Source organism: Sebastes fasciatus, chromosome 11 (genome assembly GCF_043250625.1).
Source record: "Sebastes fasciatus isolate fSebFas1 chromosome 11, fSebFas1.pri, whole genome shotgun sequence".
In the NCBI taxonomy this organism is placed as follows: domain Eukaryota; kingdom Metazoa; phylum Chordata; class Actinopteri; order Perciformes; family Sebastidae; genus Sebastes; species Sebastes fasciatus.
In genome coordinates this window covers 2,215,683-2,238,182 of record NC_133805.1, presented here as the reverse complement: position 1 = coordinate 2,238,182, position 22,500 = coordinate 2,215,683, and the positions used below count along the sequence as shown (strand labels likewise).

Genomic DNA, 22,500 nt, shown 5'->3' with positions numbered 1-22,500 from the left:
AGGACACAGGGAAAGAATGAATGGCAAATCCACACTGGCATCTCAGTAGTGAGGCAGGGGCCGTCACACAGTTATTTATTTATGTTTATTTAGTTGTTGATATTTTTATTATTTATTTATTCATTTATGTATTCCTATATATTTTATTATACATACTACATATACATTACACATAAGTACCAGTGAGAATAAATATATTCATACATTTCCATAAAGCAGCATATTTGTCCACTCCCATGTTGATAAGAGTATTAAATACTTGATAAATCTCCCTTTAAGGTTCATTTTGAATGAATAAAAAATGTGTAATTAATCGTGATTAAATATTTTAATTGATTGACAGCCCTAATAAAAAAATAAAACAATGATTCAGTACTTTAGAATACAGACAAACCAAAGCAGGTTTATAGGCGAGTGACTTTAGCTTATTACTCTTAAACACTGAAAATGAAAGAAAGAAACAAAATAAAATATGTTTCCTTTCTAAACTATTCCACAATAAACTCCTGTAACTGTTCTAATCTTTATTTTTAGTACGTTAGTAGTAACTTTGCTTTTCCTTCTAGGACGAGTCAACATGTCTGCAGTTGTCAGACAGCAGCGTTATCTGTCCACCGCAGGGGCTGATGGGAGGTGTGAGGAGCCTTCAGGAACCACGTGGCCCTCGTCTGATCTCACAGCTCGTCCTTGTTTGGCCTCAGCTGCATCAGAGCGCCACTTCTCCCCAGGTTCACCAGAGGAAACACCACTGCACACAATGCTTTTCCTCCCAGCTGCTGCTCTGTGCTGTCTGTGTTCAGGTGAGTGTTTCCAGCCAATCAGGAGCCAACAAAGTCCACCTGTAACAAACACTGTCACACTCACCTCCATCTACCTGTCTGTCTCTCTACAGCGCTGGTTGCCATGGCAGCAGAGCTGATTCAGGATGATTTAACATTGACCAGGAGAGTTGGTGGAAAAGTTTCCTTCAGCTGTCGAGGAACTGAACAGTGTGACAACACTGGTAAAGTATACTGGTACCAGAAGAGAGACACAGAAACATTCAGAAGGATTCTGCGTATTATTAAGACAGATGGTACAATAAAACGTTACAATCATCCTCAGAAAGATGATTTCTCAGCTGTGAATAAACAGAACGGCTGTGAGTTGGAGATCCAGAAGGTTAAACTCAGTCATTCAGCCTCCTACTACTGCTCCTGTTGGATAGCTCTCCACAGTGATAAATGATGCCTGCAGCCTGTACAAAAACCATCAGAGGAACAGATGTCAAACAGTGGTTGTGACAGGAAGAGAGCAGTAAACCACAGCCCAGGTTCACATATTTCACCTCCATCTCAGCCACAGTCACACACACACTGAACTGAGGGATTCATTAGATTTGATATTCATTCATATTTCTATCAGATATTGCAGCAGGTTTATTGTTGTTCCACACAGTGAGGACAAACTAGTGGCACAGAGGCACAAGGATGAAATCATTTAAAGACATCAGACTAATAAACGGGATCAGTCCTCACTTATGTTGCTTAATGAAAATGAGAGACAAGATCCTGACCGACATATATCTATTTTTAAGTTTTCAACCAGTCTTACTTATTTGGGCATCAAAATAGTACCTCAAGAAAATATAGCCTTAATAAATTACGACCTTATAATGGATTCAACATTCAAATCTATAGAAAGATGGAAGCCTCTGCCTATTTCTCTGACAGGGAGAATAAACATATTAAAGATGAGCATATTACCTAAATTCACAAATGGATTTCAACATATCCCTTTGGCACCACCGGAAGGAATGTTTGTGAGAATTACGTCTCTCATTACAAAATGTATTTGGAATAAGAAGTGTCCTAGAGTTGGCTTGTCTCTGTTGTATCTTCCATTTGACACAGGGGGGTTGAAGTGCCCCCATCTTTATTGGTATTATCTGGCTGCACAGCTGAGAACTATAATGTTCTATTTCTCTATTGCAGATACTCCATCATGGGTGGATATAGAGGTGTGTGCCGTTCAGATACCATTAAATCTGTATCTGTACTCAGCCACTCCAAAACATCTAAGAGCTCAAACTACCCACCCCATAGTGCTTAATATGATTAATGTCTGGTACGAGGTAAAGAAATATATGAATACAGCTAACTCCTTGTCACAATATAGTCCCATGTGGGGAATGTTTCCTTCAAACCAGGCAAGCTGGATGCTGGATTCCAGTTATGGGCAAAGAAAGGGCTAAGTAAAATACCTGACCTTTATAAAGAAGAGGTTCTAATGACCTTTGAGGAACTCTCTCTAGTACATAACATCCCAAAGAAGCATTTCTTTAAATATGTGCAATGGAGAAGTTGTATCTCCTCTATGCAGAACCAGTCATTAGTAATTCCTGCACTTTCATCCTTAGAAGAAATGATTACCAAAAACTGCAATAGTAATGTTTTAAGTTCATTAATATACATCTGGCTTGCATCTGGCTCCAAGGAGACCTCAATATCCAAACTTGACGCATGGAGGTGGATTTAAAGGAGGACGTCTCAGATAATAATTGGAACACAGTCTTCAAGGAGACTCAGACACAAACAGCCAACACTAATTTGAAGCTACTTCAATACAACTGGTTGATGCAGACTTATATAACCCCTGTCAAACTGAATAGATAGAACAGTAATATACCTGACACTTGCTTTAAATGTAATGAGGCTCAAGGAACACTTATACATTGCATTTGGGAGTGTGACAAAATGAAGAAATTCTGGAGGGAGGTGATCAATAAAATCAGGATCATTGTGTCTGTAAACATTCCACTAGACCTCCAAATGATATTGCTACATCTGTACCCATCAGATCTCAATCTGAGAACCAGAGAATGTAAATGTATTGATTTAGCTATATTGCAGGCAAAACCAATGATTGCTTTTAACTGGAAGAAATCCGACGCACCTACATCGGACGCTTGGATTAAAAATATACACAATGTATGTCAATGGAGAGGATAACATATACCTTGAAAAACAAACTGTGTGTTTACGAGGAAATATGGAAATCATTTACTGATTTCATAAAGTAGTGATATTGGAGAGCTTCTACAGGAGGAATAATTAAGATAGGATACGTACAAATTCACAATAGTGGTAGATCCTCAGAAGGGAATGAACTCTTGTTTTTGAAAATCTTTGTATCGTTGGGGAGAGAGATGGGAACTTCTCTTAACAGCTCTCTGCTTGCTGCGACTACAGCGTGTAGCCGCTGCCTGCGTGTTCCGTACCCGCCGGTGCAGGACCGGAACACACACACACCGGTCAACGATTTAACGGCACAGCTGACAAACTGCCTCTGGACACGTTAGCGGCTCCCGCAATACGTCCTGGAAGCCCCGGTACCTCGGTCAACCGGATTAGCCGCCACGCAGCACACCGGTAGACACGGTAACCAGACAGGGACAACAGCAGTCCGGGGAGGCTGCCAGAGACAGACGCCCGCTCCTTACACCAGGTAAGTGGACTCGATGCTGTAACCCTGATGTTCTGGTTTGAGTTAGCTTTATTTTTTCTCTGTATCACACGCTCTGCACCAAAGTGGACATCAAAATGGCAATGATCCCACGCCAGCGCATGCGCTTTATAGACTCGCGTCTGGGCGTGGCCGGCAGTGCCGGTGTGTCTTAAAAAGTATCCACGTCACCTGACCCAGGTGAGATCATTCCCCATACATATGGAATATGTAAACTGGAGAGATAGTCTCGATACGATAGAGAACTGAGGGATTCATTAGATTTGATATTCATTCATATTTCTATCAGATATTGCAGCAGGTTTATTGTTGTTCCACACAGTGAGGACAAACTAGTGGCACAGAGGCACAAGGATGAAATCATTTAAAGACATCAGACTAATAAATGGATCAAAACATCAAGAAGTCCTTTTTGAAAAGCAGCGTCTGATTAAAAACATACATTAAAACAACATGATCAAAATGATGAAGACAACAACAAGCTTCATCATTATGATGAAGATTCAAATCCTCTGCTTTGACCTGCTGCAGGAATAAAGTCCATTCCTCCTCACAATGCTGATCTGCTCTTAATGCAAACACTTCCTGTGTCTCCTTCACAATAAAAGCCTTCCAGACCAACTCTTTGTGCTCCAAATGAAAACAAGACTACAGTTCAACACACACTGGCTGTGTCACCAAGCGTCCTGTCATTTGATGCACAGACGTCATAAATCAAAGTAATGGACAATTTAAAATGTGACCTGATGATGGTGCTGGATAAAACCTGACCAGAGTCAGTAGGATTCATCCTCTGAGGAACATGAACGTGTGAACCAACGATCCACGGAGACACTCTGCTAGTGTGTCTAAAAAGACAATAAAAGAAGAGACAGTCATGTTAATATGAACATTAGAGGAACACATCATGGAGCTGAAATATCATCCTGCTTCATCATTTGGACTCGTTCACCTCAGCTGACACGCTCAACAGCAGACAGGTTTTTGTATTACTCTGTTTCACTGTGGGAGGAGGAGGAGGATGGTACTTGATCTTTGGCTCTGGAACTAAACTTCATGTAACAGGTAAGAACAAACATTCATCTTCCTTCAGTTGTTTTATTGAACAAGTTGAAAATGTGTTTTAATGAGTTAGTTTTTTCATCATTAGTAGTGAGTTCTTGCAGCCATGCAGCTGTTGTTACATTAAAAAGGTTCATAATTGCTGAAACGATGTTTAAATCTCACTGAACAACTCAAGTTATTCTTTATTTCTGCAGATTAAACTGATTTATAGAGAAAAAGGTTGAAATATAAAAAGCGTGTAACTTTAAATATGTTGTATAGAAAATTAATAAATCATCTTTAAATGGCAAAATATACCTCATGTAGTACAAAGTAAATGGTGGTAAATACTATGTATTATATTATATTATATTATATTATATTATATTATATTATATTATATGATATTATATTATATTATATTATATTATATTATATTATATTATATTATATTACTGTTTAACATTTGATCTAACGTATGACGGTAGTCGTGTATAAAAGCTAAAATTGTTATGAAAAACATTAAAAACTATTGATGTATTTGTGCTTCTTTAGTAATTAGAGTAAAGTATATGATGGTAAATATTTGATATGTTATATATATTATAATAGTTAAATTTACAATTGTAATTTATGTGAAGATAAATGTTTAATTAATTATAATATGTGTATTTGGGTAAGGAATGGAAAATTGTTTTTCTCTATTAGAGTTAATACGAATAATTAACATTATATTATATTATATTATATTACTTGTCAATTTCCCCATGGGGATCAATAAGATATTAGATAATAAGACATATAAATATAAATGTAATCAAATTGAAATTTTTAAAATTACCACTCAATTTTACTTGGAGGTAAATAAAAAATGTATTTAAAAAGTTAAGTTAACATTGTTATGAAAAAAATAAGTAAAAAGTAATAATTCAATTGTTGATGTACTGATTTATTTATTTAATAATTACAGTGATGTATATGTTGGAATGTAATTTATTATAAAATGTGTATTAAGTTAACGTGAAAGGAACAAAAAACTCTCATCTCATATTATATTATATTATATTATATTATATTATATTATATTATATTATATTATATTATATTATATAAAATTCACCAGGGGGATCAATAAGGTTTTATCTTATTTTAAATAGCAGTTTTTATTCACATGTCACATATCTTAACACGACATTGTAGTTGTGTATAAAAGTTAAACAAAAAAAAATATTAATGCATTTATAGTTTTGTTTAGCAATTAGAGTAAACTATACAGTGTTAAATATTTTACATGTTTTATGTATTGTAATCTTTAAAATGACACTTGACTCTATTTCATGTGAAGGACAATATGTATATGTGTGTATGATATTACACACTATTTAATATGTGTCAGGAAATGTATCTTGAAAAACAAATAACTTTAAATATGTTGTATAGAAAATTAATATGTCATTTTTAAATGGCAAAATATACCTCGTAGTAAAAAGTAAATGGTGGTAAATACTATGTATTATATTATATTATATTATATTACTGTTTAACATTTGATGTATCCTAAAATATCAGTGTAGTTTTGTATAAAAATTTAAATTGTTATGAAAAATGTTAAAATCTATTGACGTATTTTTGTGTCTTTAGAAATTAGAATAAAGAATATGATGGTAAATATGTTATATGGTCTATATCATAATAGTTAAATTAATAATTGTGTTTTATGTGAAGATAAATGTTTAATTTATTATAATATGTATATTAAGTTAATGAGAAATTAAAGGAAAATTGTTTTCCTAATTCTTTCTTTTAATATCATCAAATCCTGTTATATTATATTATATTATATTACATGTCAATTTCATAATATATATATAGTATGACAATTATACTACATTTATTTACTATTTATAATATTTTATACTAATTTATACTAAAATTATACGTATTATAATTTTAAAAATTACAACTCTATTTCACTTGAAAGTGAATCTATAATTTATTTTAAAAGTTCAGTTAAATTTGTTATGAAGAAAGTAATTAAATTATTGATGTACTGATTTATTTCTTAAACCATTACAGTGATGTATATGGTGGTAGTAATAAGTAATTTATTATAATATGTGTATTAAGTTATTATATTATATTTAAATTTCCCCAGGGGGATCAATAAGCTTTTATCTTATTTTAAATAGCATTTTGTATTCACATGTCATATATCTTAACACGTCATTGTAGTTGTGTATAAAAGTTAAAAAAATATTTAAAAAACACTATTGATGTATTTATAGGTTAGTTGCTATACTATACAGTGGTAAAATATATACAGTATTATGATCTATGTATTGTAATCTATAAAATGTCACTTGACTCTATTCTATGTGAAGGTAAATATGTAATTTATTATATGAATATTATCCCTAATATAAGAAATCAAATTTCAAATTATTGTTAAATTATAGTGAATGAAGTTTGTACACAGAAATAAATAATTATTAAATAGATAATGTTCTTTTGTCTCCATATAACCCATCAGAGCCGGCCCGCGGCATAGGTGGTATAGCTGAATGCTGGGTCTCCATTTATCCAGAGGGGAGCCCCGATTGAGGGAAGACAAAAAAATCTAAATTTATAACTTTTACTATTTTTTACTAATATTATTTTCGTACTATTATTTAAAAACATAACAAAAATCCCACAACATCATCAGTACATAGTGTATTAAATAGGCTGTATTTTCTGGGTGGCCCGCAGCATCACCCCCCATCATTTTGAGCTACACAGTTTTTCTTGAGTGTGATCTGCATCGCTTAATGTCAAAACATGAAGCTCTGTAGTTTCTGTGTGAGTGTATGAACACAATGGTTGGTGGTGGAATGGGCTGCGATGCGAGAGGCACCGGCTGATCTCTTTCCTATGGCACCAGATTGGTCAGGACCGGCTCTGTAACCCATGCTGCCATTAGATGCTGAGTGTGTTCCATATGAAGCTGAATACAGTAGACTGTATGTAGTGAACTCTGAGTAGTTTAGTGATCACAGTCCATGTAGTTTCCAGGATCACACTGAATGCAGTGCAGTGCTGTAAGCTGACTGTGTCAATGTGTGTCTGTGCTGCTTGTTGCTGCTGTCAACCTTCAGATGAGCCGGTAGTGAAGCCCGTGGTGAGCGTGTACCCAGCAGCATCCAGAGCCCACCTGGAGGGGAAGAGCTCCCTGCTGTGTCTGGCCTCAGCCATGTTTCCTCCTCTGGTCCAGTTCTCCTGGAAAAGACGAAGAGAGCAGCTGGAGCTCAGAGAGCCGGGACGCACCGCCGGCATCTTGCTGATCCGTCAGCCAGAGAACACGTATAAATACCGCTGCTACGTCCACCACGAGGGGGGCACAGTGGAGGCCCCAGCAGAACAAGGTAATGAAGGCTCGCTGACTGTGTTCAGCAGTGATTCAGCTTCATGTGGAGACGCTGTCAAAGAGAGCAGAGGAGCAGAGGACTGACATTTCTCACTGCAACTCCAAACATGTCACTCCTTTTGTGTTTCAGAGGTTCCAGCTCCAGCAGCCTCCTGTCCTCCAGAGAGAGAGCCAGCACACCTGCCAGCTCTGCAGCAAGCTGACTGTAAGATCACCTGCTGCCTCTCCTTCAACCACCATGTTTCCTTCAGCACTTCACCTTTTATTTTCAATGCTATCATTTAAAGTGTCTGTGTGTCTGTCTGTGTGTGTCAGTGTCCTTCCAGTCTCAGTGCAAGGTGAAGCTGCTCTGTGTGCTGTACACAGTGCTGATAGTGAAGAGTCTGGTGTACTGCTGTGGACTCTCTCTGCTGATGATCCTCAGAAACAAGGGACCGTCCACCAACTGCACACATGCTGACTGACTGGCCTTTTCTCACCATCAAATCTCATCAATTCATCTCATTCATCACTTTGATCACTATTCACAAATATCAATGATGACGTTGAGGCGACCCCTGCTGTCGCCTATATAGTAGGGTTCCTGTTAACCTGCCATTAGGGCCTTCTGGGAACACCTGGGCCCAGTGTTCCCAGCCTATAAAGCCTAGGCCCATGACTCATTCTCTCTCTCTCTCTTTCCCCGCAGACACCATCGCTGGGCATGTGGCGGCCTTAGGTTCTCCTTGGTTAATCTTTTGCTTGTTTTATACATTTTACAACATGCACACACCATTTATATTCTCAATGCACACCTCACACTACTGATACTACTGATATTCACACTCCATACCTTTTGATCCTTTTGTTCTGCATAATTTAATCTACTTCTGTTAAATAGATTAATTGATTTTATCGTCACCACGGTGTGTCTTCCTATTTGTCATGGCCTTGAGAACCAGGTTGTGATAAATTGGGGGCTCGTCCGGGATTTGAACCCGGTACATGTTTTAAAATATTTGTATGCAGGTTAGATACTGTCATCCTAAAAATATAAATACACACACACACACACACACACACACACACACACACACACACACACACACACACACACACACACACGTATATATTTGCAGTTCCTCAGTATAAATTCTGTGTAGTGTTATTTTGATGCTGTTTATTTCCATTTTAATTGTGACTTGTATAATAATAGAACATTCAGATGAATCATTAGCTGTCTGGTAGATATTTGATTGTTTACAGTGTTTTTCTGTTCTTGTGTTTCTTTTTAATACATTATACAGAGTCAGATTTGTCAAATTCATTCAGTGTAACATTCTCAATAAAGTGTCTGTGTATTATAAACATACTTGTGTTTATGTCTAAATCCTTTGACCCGTAACTTGTGATCTCACTGGTGGTGACTTTGTGGAGCATTTGGAGTCATTTTTGCGTTCGAGTGTGGACGGAGATATTTAGTAAAACGAAGGTCATGTGGACAGATTGTTTTAAATTTAATTTTTAAAAACTGCGGTTACTTCGTATCTGTGTGGACGTGTAAAACGGAGCGTTTGAGAAACGATGGCGTCCTCTCCTCATTTAGCGCCCATTGCTGCTTTGTGTAATGAGCGGCGGACTGTTGGCTTTTTTAATGTTTTGTTAGCACTGCTCGGACTAATTACTACTTTACATCTGAAACATGTTCCAGTCACAAGAGGCCAAAGCAGGAACACATTAAACATGTGGAGGCTGAATGGGGATTGAAGGAGAGGTTTGGAGCACTCAGAAGGGAGATTGACATAAACCTGAATGACCTCCCTTATTGTTTATTGTTTATTTATTTTTGCACAAATGAAGACAACACAAACATAACACATAAATAAATAAACAATATACAGTGAAGGAAGAGGCAGAAAACCCACTGAGTTTATCTGAAGACTTCACCTAGAGACAAGGTTAATATATGACTACATAATAGTGATGGCAAACAATTAGAACATGATATATATATAATAACAACAATAACAATAAATATATAAAAAAAGAAAAGAAATGTGTGTGATGTGTGTAAGTGTATGGTTTGTCTTTGTGAGGGAGATATTGGTTTAAACATCCACATTGACTTCTGGACAATAGAAATCAAACATCACACTATGAGTGTGGTGATACATGGACAACATGGAGAAAAGCAATTACAAAACACTCATTAAATGACCCTTTAAGCATCTTTTGAAACATTTAATACTTGAACAGTTTTATGATAGATGTGAAAAGCTACTTCATAATTTGGTTCCTCTAAATCTTATCAAAAACTGACCTCTTCTAGTGAGGAGTTTAGGAGGATGAAGATCTAGAGACTGACGGGTTGAGTAAGAATAGACCTGAGAATTTGCTCTAAAACAACTGCTCAGGAATATTCCCACCAGAAAGTATCTTATAAATAAAAACACATATGTGAGAAATATTGATGTGATAAATAGTAAGAATGTGGAGTTTGTGAAATAGAGGAGCAGAGGAGATGTGTGACTCTGATCGAGTTGTAATCCTCACAAAACGTTTTTGGACGACTCAAATTTTACGAAGATAAGAAGGAAAAGTACTCGCCCAAACTATATTACAATATGAAAGATAGGAATAAATTAGACTTTGATAAAGAGTAAGGAGACAGTTTGTGGTGACAAGAGGACTAACCCTTCTTATTATACCAATAGATTTATTTATTTTTCTACTAACCCAGTCAATCTGTTCTCTCCAACTCGAGCTCTCATCAACAATCAATCACAGGAAGTTGGTAGTTGACACTTGAGACATCTCAACAGACTCAATGTTAGATAAATCCTTAGAGTATGCCTCCTTTCCTCATTTATCATGTAAAGAGACAGTTGATGACAGCAGAGTGATGACAGGAATCCCCCCCACCAACAATGACTGTTATCACACTGACTGTAATGAAGCTGAAGGAAAGGGAGAGAGAAGGGTGCTAACTAAACCCCTTGACTCTTAACTTGTGATCTCACTGGTGGTGACTTTGCGGAGCATTTGGAGTCATTTTTGCGTTCCAGTGTGGACGGAGATATTTAGTAAAACTAAGGTCATGTGGACAGATTGTTTTAAACGGAGAGGATCCGTTTTTAGAAACATCTGTATAGGTGTAGACAGGGCCCAAAGCTGAGACAGAGAGTACTGAGCGCTGAAATCAAGCTGTAGTTCCTGGAATGATTGTTTAACCAGAGTGGATGGTTGTAACTGTCGTTGTGTTATTTATGTGAGAAAGGCTGCAGAGCGGAAACCCACACAGCCCGTCTGCTGCAGGAAAGGAAGTGTTGATTCTCTGTCAACAGTTTTTTTTACGAGTCCTAATAACCACTGAGAACAGATTCATATCTGCTGCTGTACACACTCATCAACTCCTCTTCCTCTCTGCAGCTCTTTGTCTTTCCTCTTGTTGTCTGGAAGCCTTTTTCCAACCAGCCCTCCATCAACGGTTAACGTCTGCTTGGTCCCTTAAACCATCTGGTTGCAAATAGATTATTGTTCAGGTTCAGCAGCTGTAAATGCTTTACAATCTAAAGCTCCTGATTTAGTTCCTAAATCAGGAGCTTTAGATTGTTCCTGAGAGCATTTTCACAGCACAAAGAACTGTGAAATATAAACCATTTAAAAGCAGAAGCTATGTTGACGTGTCATTATTTGCAGTGAATTATTATTGATGCATATTAACAACATACTCAATATTGAGTCAGTTGTTCTGTTTGTTACAGTGCAGCAAGTTTCTTTCATTTTTAATAAAATCCACATCAGATATGTCCAATGAAAGGATTTACAGTTTGTCTCAACTAGAAAATGAAACTAGTCCCAAGTTAAATTTAACATTCAGCCTTCATCCCGACTGATGGAGCCGAGGTGTCATCATTTTATAGCAGTTGTAGCTTCAAAGCAGCTCTGCTGTTTGATCATGTGTGTAAGCAACAGTGTCATCAGCGTAGAGCACGTGTCAAACTCAAGGCCCGCGGGCCAAATCCAGCATTTTATGTGGCCCGCCAGAGCTTGCAAAGAATATCATTTGCTTATCATACAATTCTATGCTGCATTACAGAAGTACGGTGTCCATAAACTACATGTTCCACAATGCATCTCGAGTTTGTTACCTGCACACTGAAGCGTCTCAGTATCAGCCGTTTCCAGCAGCGGCACTCTAGCAGAGTGATGTGGTCGCCAAAATGTCCAAGAATAATGTTTGTGTGAATATATGCGTACAGGAAACAGCTGAACAATCAAGTGTGCACCCTTGGTCTCACTACTGAAAAACAGTTTAGGGCAGAGGGATATGTCGCAAGGTGTTTTAACTCCTTAGTGAATCAGGAAGGGAGTGGAGAAATGTTGGTGTGTGGCCTGGGGGTATGTGTGTGTGCGTTGCCCACCATCAGTGATGGCTACTCCGTCACATTGTTGTACCATCGTTCTGCCGCTCTCAACTGTGACCAAAAAAAACATTTTGATCTTTGATGGATGAGTAATGATGAGGGTTTCTTAATCTCATAAATTCATGGGTTCTATGTTATAATAACACATAGAAATGTGAGTGTGTGTGTGCCCACATTCAGTATTTTTGTGTCTACGTACATGCATGTACAGTGCCGTGAAAAAGTATTTGCCCCCTTCCTGATTTCTTATTTTTTTGCATATTTGTCACACTTAAATGTTTCAGATCATTAAACAAATTTTAATGTAAGACAAAGATAACCCAAGTAAACACAAAATGCAGTTTTTAAATAATGATTTCATTTATTAAAGGAAAAAAGCTATCCAAACCTACCTGGCCCTATGTGAAAAAGTAATTGCCCCCCCTTTTTAAATCATGAATTAGCTGTGATCAACCACATGTTTTGGAAAGCTGAGTTCAATTTCACTAACCAATCACTGTTCAATCAAGAAATCCCTTAAATAGAACGTGTCTGACAAAGTGAAGTATGCTAAAAGATCTCAAAAAGCAGCACATCATGCCGTGATCGTAAGAATTTCAGGAACAGATGAGAAACAAAGTCATTGACATCTATCAGTCTGGAAAGGGTTACAAAGCCATTTCTAAGGCTTTGGGACTCCAGCAAACCACAGTGAGAGCCATTATCCACAAATGGAGAAAGCTTGGAACAGTGGTGAACCTTCCCAGGAGTGGCCAGCCTACCAGAATTACTCCAAGAGCTAGAATAGTTGTACACTTGAATGTCTGCTTGCAATAATTTTTTCTAGACTTCTGCTTTCAGATTTAGTTATTAATTAAGTTATTACTAAAACCAATAATAATCGAATGCAGAGGCAATTATGTAATATGATAAAGAGTAGATATATTTATATAGTCTTACAGTTACAACCGGCCCTTTGAGGGCAAACATAATGCTGATGTGGCCCGGGATGAAATTGAGTTTGACAGCCCTGGTGTAGAGGTTTACATCCACACTGACACAGTTATAAAAGGGGGTCTGCACTGAACCTGGTGGGACACCCACTCCTACTGACTTGTATAGAAGAGCTGTGTGTATATATTTGCTCTTTGTTCAGCTTTGTTGTCATTGTCTAGCTGTATGCTTATATTCATGTCTTCCTTGTTCTTTAGTTTAGTTCATGTGTGAAGGGACAGAGCTAATTAATAAATACACATGGTATAAACAATGCCAGAATTAGTCAAAAGGCTATTTTTCATCTGTTGTTCCTGGCCAAGGTGTTACAGAAGGTATCCTAAAATACATCAGAACAAAAACATAAAACAGGACATGCAGTTTAAAAGTTGTAAAAGGACACACAGTTGTTAAAAGCAGTAGAAACAGTAGTGACATTTATAGATATAAAACGACATTACAGACAAGCAGGACATCTAGATAGAAGCAGCAAAAAGAGAGTTTAGTGCTGACATGTATTAATCATCCATTGCTTTAATTGGGTACTGAAAGATCTATAGGTGTTTAGTTGTCTGATGGGAATTGTAATTATATTCCACTCTCTTGGCGCTGTGTGAAAGTGTATTCAGAGCTACTGAAAACCAGAGTCACATCACTTGTAGGTGTCAACAAACACGGCCGACGACGTTGATTCTGTTTCTGATTATTTTCTATGAAGCCAAACTGAAATCCACGAACACAAGTATGTTTATAACACACAGACACTTTATTGAGAATGTTACACTGAATGAATTTGACAAATCTGACTCTGTATAATGTATTAAAAAGAAACACAAGAACAGAAAAACACTGTAAACAATCAAATATCTACCAGACAGCTAATGATTCATCTGAATGTTCTATTATTATACAAGTCACAATTAAAATGGAAATACAGCATCAAAATAACACTACACAGAATTTATACTGAGGAACTGTAAATTTATATGTGTGTGTGTGTGTGTGTGTGTGTGTGTGTGTGTGTGTGTGTGTGTGTGTGTGTGTGTGTGTGTGTGTGTGTGTGTGTGTGTGTGTGTGTGTGTGTGTGTGTATGGAGGTATGGAGTGTGAATATCAGTAGTATCAGTAGTGTAAGGTGTGCATTGAGAATATAAATGGTGTGTGCATGTTGTAAAATGTATAAAACAAGCAAAAGATTAACCAAGGAGAACCTAAGGCCGCCACATGCCCAGCGATGGTGTCTGCGGGGAAAGAGAGAGAGAGAGAATGAGTCATGAGCCTAGGCTTTATAGGCTGGGAACACTGGGCCCAGGTGTTCCCAGAAGGCCCTAATGGCAGGTTAACAGGAACCCTACTATATAGGCGACAGCAGGGGTCGCCACAACGTCATCATTGATATTTGTGAATAGTGATCAAAGTGATGAATGAGATGAATTGATGAGATTTGATGGTGAGAAAAGGCCAGTCAGTCAGCATGTGTGCAGTTGGTGGACGGTCCCTTGTTTCTGAGGATCATCAGCAGAGAGAGTCCACAGCAGTACACCAGACTCTTCACTATCAGCACTGTGTACAGCACACAGAGCAGCTTCACCTTGCACTGAGACTGGAAGGACACTGACACACACAGACAGACACACAGACACTTTAAATGATAGCATTGAAAATAAAAGGTGAAGTGCTGAAGGAAACATGGTGGTTGAAGGAGAGGCAGCAGGTGATCTTACAGTCAGCTTGCTGCAGAGCTGGCAGGTGTGCTGGCTCTCTCTCTGGAGGACAGGAGGCTGCTGGAGCTGGAACCTCTGAAACACAAAAGGAGTGACATGTTTGGAGTTGCAGTGAGAAATGTCAGTCCTCTGCTCCTCTGCTCTCTTTGACAGCGTCTCCACATGAAGCTGAATCACTGCTGAACACAGTCAGCGAGCCTTCATTACCTTGTTCTGCTGGGGCCTCCACTGTGCCCCCCTCGTGGTGGACGTAGCAGCGGTATTTATACGTGCTGTTCTCTGGCTGACGGATCAGCAAGATGCCGGCGGTGCGTCCCGGCTCTCTGAGCTCCAGCTGCTCTCCCTCAGCAGGGGGCAGCTCCTCCAGAGGACCGTTGTCCTTTCGTCTTTTCCAGGAGAACTGGACCAGAGGAGGAAACATGGCTGAGGCCAGACACAGCAGGGAGCTCTTCCCCTCCAGGTGGGCTCTGGATGCTGCTGGGTACACGCTCACCACGGGCTTCACTACCGGCTCATCTGAAGGTTGACAGCAGCAACAAGCAGCACAGACACACATTGACACAGTCAGCTTACAGCACTGCACTGCATTCAGTGTGATCCTGGAAACTACATGGACTGTGATCACTAAACTACTCAGAGTTCACTACATACAGTCTACTGTATTCAGCTTCATATGGAACACACTCAGCATCTAATGGCAGCATGGGTTACAGAGCCGGTCCTGACCAATCTGGTGCCATAGGAAAGAGATCAGCCGGTGCCTCTCGCATCGCAGCCCATTCCACCACCAACCATTGTGTTCATACACTCACACAGAAACTACAGAGCTTCATGTTTTGACATTAAGCGATGCAGATCACGCTCAAGAAAAACTGTGTAGCTCAAAATGATGGGGGGTGATGCTGCAGGCCACCCAGAAAATACAGCCTATTTAATACACTATGTACTGATGATGTTGTGGGCTTTTTGTTATGTTTTGAAATAATAGTATTAAAATAATATTAGTAAAAAAAATAGTGAAAGTTATAAATTTAGATTTTTTTGTCTTCCCTCAATCGGGGCTCCCCTCTGGATAAAAGGAGACCCAGCATTCAGCTATACCACCTATGCCGCGGGCCGGCTCTGATGGGTTATATGGAGACAAAAGAACATTATCTATTTAATAACTCTTTATTTCTATGTACAAACTTCATTCACTATAATTTAACAATAATTTGAAATTTGATTTCCTATATTAGGGATAATATACATATAATAAATTACATATTTACCTTCACATAATAGAGAAAAGTATAATTTTAAAGATTACAAAACATAAAACATATTATATTTTTACCACTGTACATTTTACTCTAATTGCTAAACAAAACTATAAAAATATCAATAATTTATAATTTTTTTAATCTTTTATACACAACTACAATGACGTGTTAAGATATATGACATGTGAATACAAAATACTATTTAAAATAAGATAAAACCTTATTGATCCCACTGGGGAAATTTAAATATAATATAATAACTTAATACACATATTATAATAAATTACTTATTACAACCACCATATACATCACTGTAATGGTTTAAGAAATAAATCAGTACATCAATAATTTAATTACTTTCTTCATAACAAATTTAACTGAACCTTTAAAATAAATTGTAGATTCACTTTCAAGTGAAATAGAGTTGTAATTTTTAAGATTATAATACGTATAATTTTAGTATAAAATATTATAAATAGTAAATAAATGTAATATAATTTTCATAGTATATATATATTATGAAATTGACATATAATATAATATAATACAATATATTATAATATAACAGGGTTTGATGATATTAAAAGAAAGAATTATGAAAACAATTTTCCTTTCATTTCTCAATAACTTAATACACATATTATAATAAATTAAACATTTATCTTCACATAAAACACAATTATAAATTTAACTATTATAATATAGACCATATAACATATTTACCATCATATTCTTTATTCTAATTTCTAAAGACACAAAAATACGTTAATACATTTTAACATATTTCATAACAATCTTAATTTTTATACAAAACTACAATGATATTTTAATAAATAATATAATATAATATAATATAATATAATATAAAATAATATAATAGGAGATGAGAGTTTTTTGTTCCTTTCACGTTAACTTAATACACATATTATAATAAATTACATACCACCATATACATCACTGAAATTACTAAATAAATAAATTAGTACATCAACAATTTAATTATTACTTTTTACTTACTTTTTTCATAACAATGTTCACTTAACTTTTTAAATACATTTTTTATTTACCTCCAAGTAAAATTGAGTGGTAATTTAAAAAATTTCAATTTGATTACATATATATTTATATGTCTTATTATCTAATATCTTATTGATCACCATGGGGAAATTAACAAGTAATATAATATAATATAATATAATATAATGTTAATTATTCGTATTAACTCTAATAGAGGAAAACAATTTTCCATTCCTTACCCAAATACACATATTATAATTAATTAAACATTTATCTTCACATAAATTACAATTGTAAATTTAACTATTATAATATATATAACATATAAAATATTTACCATCATATACTTTACTCTAATTACTAAAGAAGCACAAATACATCAATAGTTTTTAATGTTTTTCATAACAATTTTAGCTTTTATACACGACTACCGTGATACGTTAGATCAAATGTTTAACAGTAATATAATATAATATAATATAATACATAGTATTTACCACCATTTACTTTGTACTACATGAGGTATATTTTGCCATTTAAAAATAATTTATTAATTTTCTATACAACATATTTAAAGTTATTTACTTTTTATATTTCAACCTTTTTCTCTATAAATCAGTTTAATCTGCAGAAATAAAGAATAACTTGAGTTGTTCAGTGAGATTTAAACATCGTTTCAGCAATTATGAACCTTTTTAATGTAACAACAGCTGCATGGCTGCAAGAACTCACTACTAATGATGAAAAAACTAACTCATTAAAACACATTTTCAACTTGTTCAATAAAACAACTGAAGGAAGATGAATGTTTGTTCTTACCTGTTACATAAAGTTTAGTTCCAGAGCCAAAGATGTCGTATCCTCGTCCTCCTCCTCCCACAGTGAAACAGAGTAATACAAAAACCTGTCTGCTGTTGAGCGTGTCAGCTGAGGTGAACGAGTCCAAATGATGAAGCAGAATGATATTTCAGCTCCATGATGTGTTCCTCTAATGTTCATATTAACATGACTGTCTCTTCTTTTATTGTCTTTTTAGACACACTAGCAGAGTGTCTCCGTGGATCGTTGGTTCACACGTTCATGTTCCTCAGAGGATGAATCCTACTGACTTTGGTCAGGTTTTATCCAGCACCATCATCAGGTCACATTTTAAATTGTCCATTACTTTGATTTATGACGTCTGTGCATCAAATGACAGGACGCTTGGTGACACAGCCAGTGTGTGTTGAACTGTAGTCTTGTTTTCATTTGGAGCACAAAGAGTTGGTCTGGAAGGCTTTTATTGTGAAGGAGACACAGGAAGTGTTTGCATTAAGAGCAGATCAGCATTGTGAGGAGGAATGGACTTTATTCCTGCAGCAGGTCAAAGCAGAGGATTTGAATCTTCATCATAATGATGAAGCTTGTTGTTGTCTTCATCATTTTGATCATGTTGTTTTAATGTATGTTTTTAATCAGACGCTGCTTTTCAAAAAGGACTTCTTGATGTTTTGATCCCATTCATTTTTTTTTAACAATGTCTTTATTGTTTGTTTTGTTATGCAATATATTCACTACAGGATTTACTTTAACAAACATAACATCCCCCACACACCCACCCACCCGTTCTCTCTTTACTGTTCTCTTTCTCACAGGGCCAAAATCAATACACAGCTTCACAGTATCAATCATACAGTTAAACAGTTAAATGGCACCTTTAACAAAATGAAGATACATAAACAGAAAATAAATATGTAGAAAATAAATAATAAATAAAATAAAAAGATTTTCAAAAACAAGAGTTCATTCCCTTCTGAGGGTCTACCACTATTGTCAATTTGTACGTATCCTATCTTAATTATTCCTCCTGTAGAAGCTCTCCAATATCACTACTTTATGAAATCAGTAAATGATTTCCATATTTCCTCGTAAACACACAGTTTGTTTTTCAAGGTATATGTTATCCTCTCCATTGACATACATTGTGTATATTTTTAATCCAAGCGTCCGATGTAGGTGCGTCGGATTTCTTCCAGTTAAAAGCAATCATTGGTTTTGCCTGCAATATAGCTAAATCAATACATTTACATTCTCTGGTTCTCAGATTGAGATCTGATGGGTACAGATGTAGCAATATCATTTGGAGGTCTAGTGGAATGTTTACAGACACAATGATCCTGATTTTATTGATCACCTCCCTCCAGAATTTCTTCATTTTGTCACACTCCCAAATGCAATGTATAAGTGTTCCTTGAGCCTCATTACATTTAAAGCAAGTGTCAGGTATATTACTGTTCTATCTATTCAGTTTGACAGGGGTTATATAAGTCTGCATCAACCAGTTGTATTGAAGTAGCTTCAAATTAGTGTTGGCTGTTTGTGTCTGAGCCTCCTTGAAGACTGTGTTCCAATTATTATCTGAGACGTCCTCCTTTAAATCCACCTCCATGCGTCAAGTTTGGATATTGAGGTCTCCTTGGAGCCAGATGCAAGCCAGATGTATATTAATGAACTTAAAACATTACTATTGCAGTTTTTGGTAATCATTTCTTCTAAGGATGAAAGTGCAGGAATTACTAATGACTGGTTCTGCATAGAGGAGATACAACTTCTCCATTGCACATATTTAAAGAAATGCTTCTGTGGGATGTTATGTACTAGAGAGAGTTCCTCAAAGGTCATTAGAACCTCTTCTTTATAAAGGTCAGGTATTTTACTTAGCCCTTTCTTTGCCCATAACTGGAATCCAGCATCCAGCTTGCCTGGTTTGAAGGAAACATTCCCCAAATGGGACTATATTGTGACAAGGAGTTAGCTGTATTCATATATTTCTTTACCTCGTACCAGACATTAATCATATTAAGCACTATGGGGTGGGTAGTTTGAGCTCTTAGATGTTTTGGAGTGGCTGAGTACAGATACAGATTTAATGGTATCTGAACGGCACACACCTCTATATCCACCCATGATGGAGTATCTGCAATAGAGAAATAGAACATTATAGTTCTCAGCTGTGCAGCCAGATAATACCAATAAAGATGGGGCACTTCAACCCCCCTGTGTCAAATGGAAGATACAACAGAGACAAGCCAACTCTAGGACACTTCTTATTGCAAATACATTTTGTAATGAGAGACGTAATTCTCACAAACATTCCTTCCGGTGGTGCCAAAGGGATATGTTGAAATCCATTTGTGAATTTAGGTAATATGCTCATCTTTAATATGTTTATTCTCCCTGTCAGAGAAATAGGCAGAGGCTTCCATCTTTCTATAGATTTGAATGTTGAATCCATTATAAGGTCGTAATTTATTAAGGCTATATTTTCTTGAGGTACTATTTTGATGCCCAAATAAGTAAGACTGGTTGAAAACTTAAAAATAGATATATGTCGGTCAGGATCTTGTCTCTCATTTTCATTAAGCAACATAAGTGAGGACTGATCCCGTTTATTAGTCTGATGTCTTTAAATGATTTCATCCTTGTGCCTCTGTGCCACTAGTTTGTCCTCACTGTGTGGAACAACAATAAACCTGCTGCAATATCTGATAGAAATATGAATGAATATCAAATCTAATGAATCCCTCAGTTCAGTGTGTGTGTGACTGTGGCTGAGATGGAGGTGAAATATGTGAACCTGGGCTGTGGTTTACTGCTCTCTTCCTGTCACAACCACTGTTTGACATCTGTTCCTCTGATGGTTTTTGTACAGGCTGCAGGCATCATTTATCACTGTGGAGAGCTATATAACAGGAGCAGTAGTAGGAGGCTGAATGATTGAGTTTAACCTTCTGGATCTCCAACTCACAGCCGTTCTGTTTATTCACAGCTGAGAAATCATCTTTCTGAGGATGATTGTAATCTGAAAGTATTTGACAACCACTATTAATAATAAGCAGAATCACTGTGAATGTTTCTGTGTCTCTCTTCTGGTACCAGGCTACATAACTACCGCTACACTGGTTAGTTCCTCGACAGCTGAAGGAAACATTTCCACCAACTCTCCTGGTCAATGTTAAATCATCCTGAATCAGGTCTGCTGCCATGGCAACCAGCGCTGTAGAGAGACAGACAGGTAGATGAAGGTGAGTGTGACAGTGTTTGTTACAGGTGGACTTTGTTGGCTCCTGATTGGCTGGAAACACTCACCTGAACACAGACAGCACAGAGCAGCAGCTGGGAGGAAAAGCATTGTGTGCAGTGGTGTTTCCTCTGGTGAACCTGGGGAGAAGTGGCGCTCTGATGCAGCTGAGGCCAAACAAGGACGAGCTGTGAGATCAGACGAGGGCCACGTGGTTCCTGAAGGCTCCTCACACCTCCCATCAGCCCCTGCGGTGGACAGATAACGCTGCTGTCTGACAACTGCAGACATGTTGACTCGTCCTAGAAGGAAAAGCAAAGTTACTACTAACGTACTAAAAATAAAGATTAGAACAGTTACAGGAGTTTATTGTGGAATAGTTTAGAAAGGAAACATATTTTATTTAGTTTCTTTCTTTCATTTTCAGTGTTTAAGAGTAATAAGCTAAAGTCACTCGCCTATAAACCTGCTTTGGTTTGTCTGTATTCTAAAGTACTGACTAATTTTTTATTTTTTTTTATTAGGGCTGTCAATCAATTAAAATATTTAATCACGATTAATTACACATTTTTTATTCATTCAAAATGAACCTTAAAGGGAGATCTATCAAGTATTTAATACTCTTATCAACATGGGAGTGGACAAATATGCTGCTTTATGGAAATGTATGAATATATTTATTCTTACTGGTACTTATGTGTAATGTATATGTAGTATGTATAATAAAATATATAGGAATACATAAATGAATAAATAAATAATAAAAATATCAACAACTAAATAAACATAAATAAATAACTGTGTGACGGCCCCTGCCTCACTACTGAGATGCCAGTGTGGATTTTCCATTCATTCTTTCCCTGTGTCCTTGAAGGTATCCCGGGAGAGGATGCCTGATGCAGAGCACCTGATGCTGGCGCGTCCTGAGCATAAAAGCCCCAATCAAGCGCTGCTCTGGTCTCTTTGCCTTCACCGGGACTCATCCCTGTCAGAACCTGCCGGGCTGCCTTTGTTTGGCTTTTCTTTAGTTTTCACTCACAACACATCACACTTCATCATGCTCACACATCCACATCTACATTACTGATGTTACTGACTGACACACTCCA

The 22,500-nt window shown here is 36.8% G+C and overlaps 1 protein-coding gene across 2 annotated transcripts in view; it reads left to right on the top strand.

The window, feature by feature from the left end:
- The window catches only part of LOC141776377 (immunoglobulin lambda-1 light chain-like), a 47,894-nt gene extending 38,592 nt beyond the window's left edge, over nt 1-9,302 (top strand). Inside the window, exons 1-6 of one of the 2 annotated variants that reach the window (XM_074649895.1) lie at nt 366-800; nt 893-1,216; nt 4,519-4,569; nt 7,683-7,949; nt 8,082-8,156; nt 8,267-9,302. In XM_074649895.1, coding sequence (XP_074505996.1) covers nt 578-800; nt 893-1,216; nt 4,519-4,569; nt 7,683-7,949; nt 8,082-8,156; nt 8,267-8,415 — 1,089 coding nt within the window. In that variant the 5' untranslated portion in view covers nt 366-577 and the 3' untranslated portion in view covers nt 8,416-9,302. Of the gene's footprint in view, nt 1-365; nt 801-892; nt 1,217-4,518; nt 4,570-7,682; nt 7,950-8,081; nt 8,157-8,266 lie in introns of those variants that run through there. The other variant, XM_074649896.1, reaches the window with a different exon arrangement.
- The last annotated feature ends 13,198 nt before the right edge of the window (nt 9,303-22,500 follow it).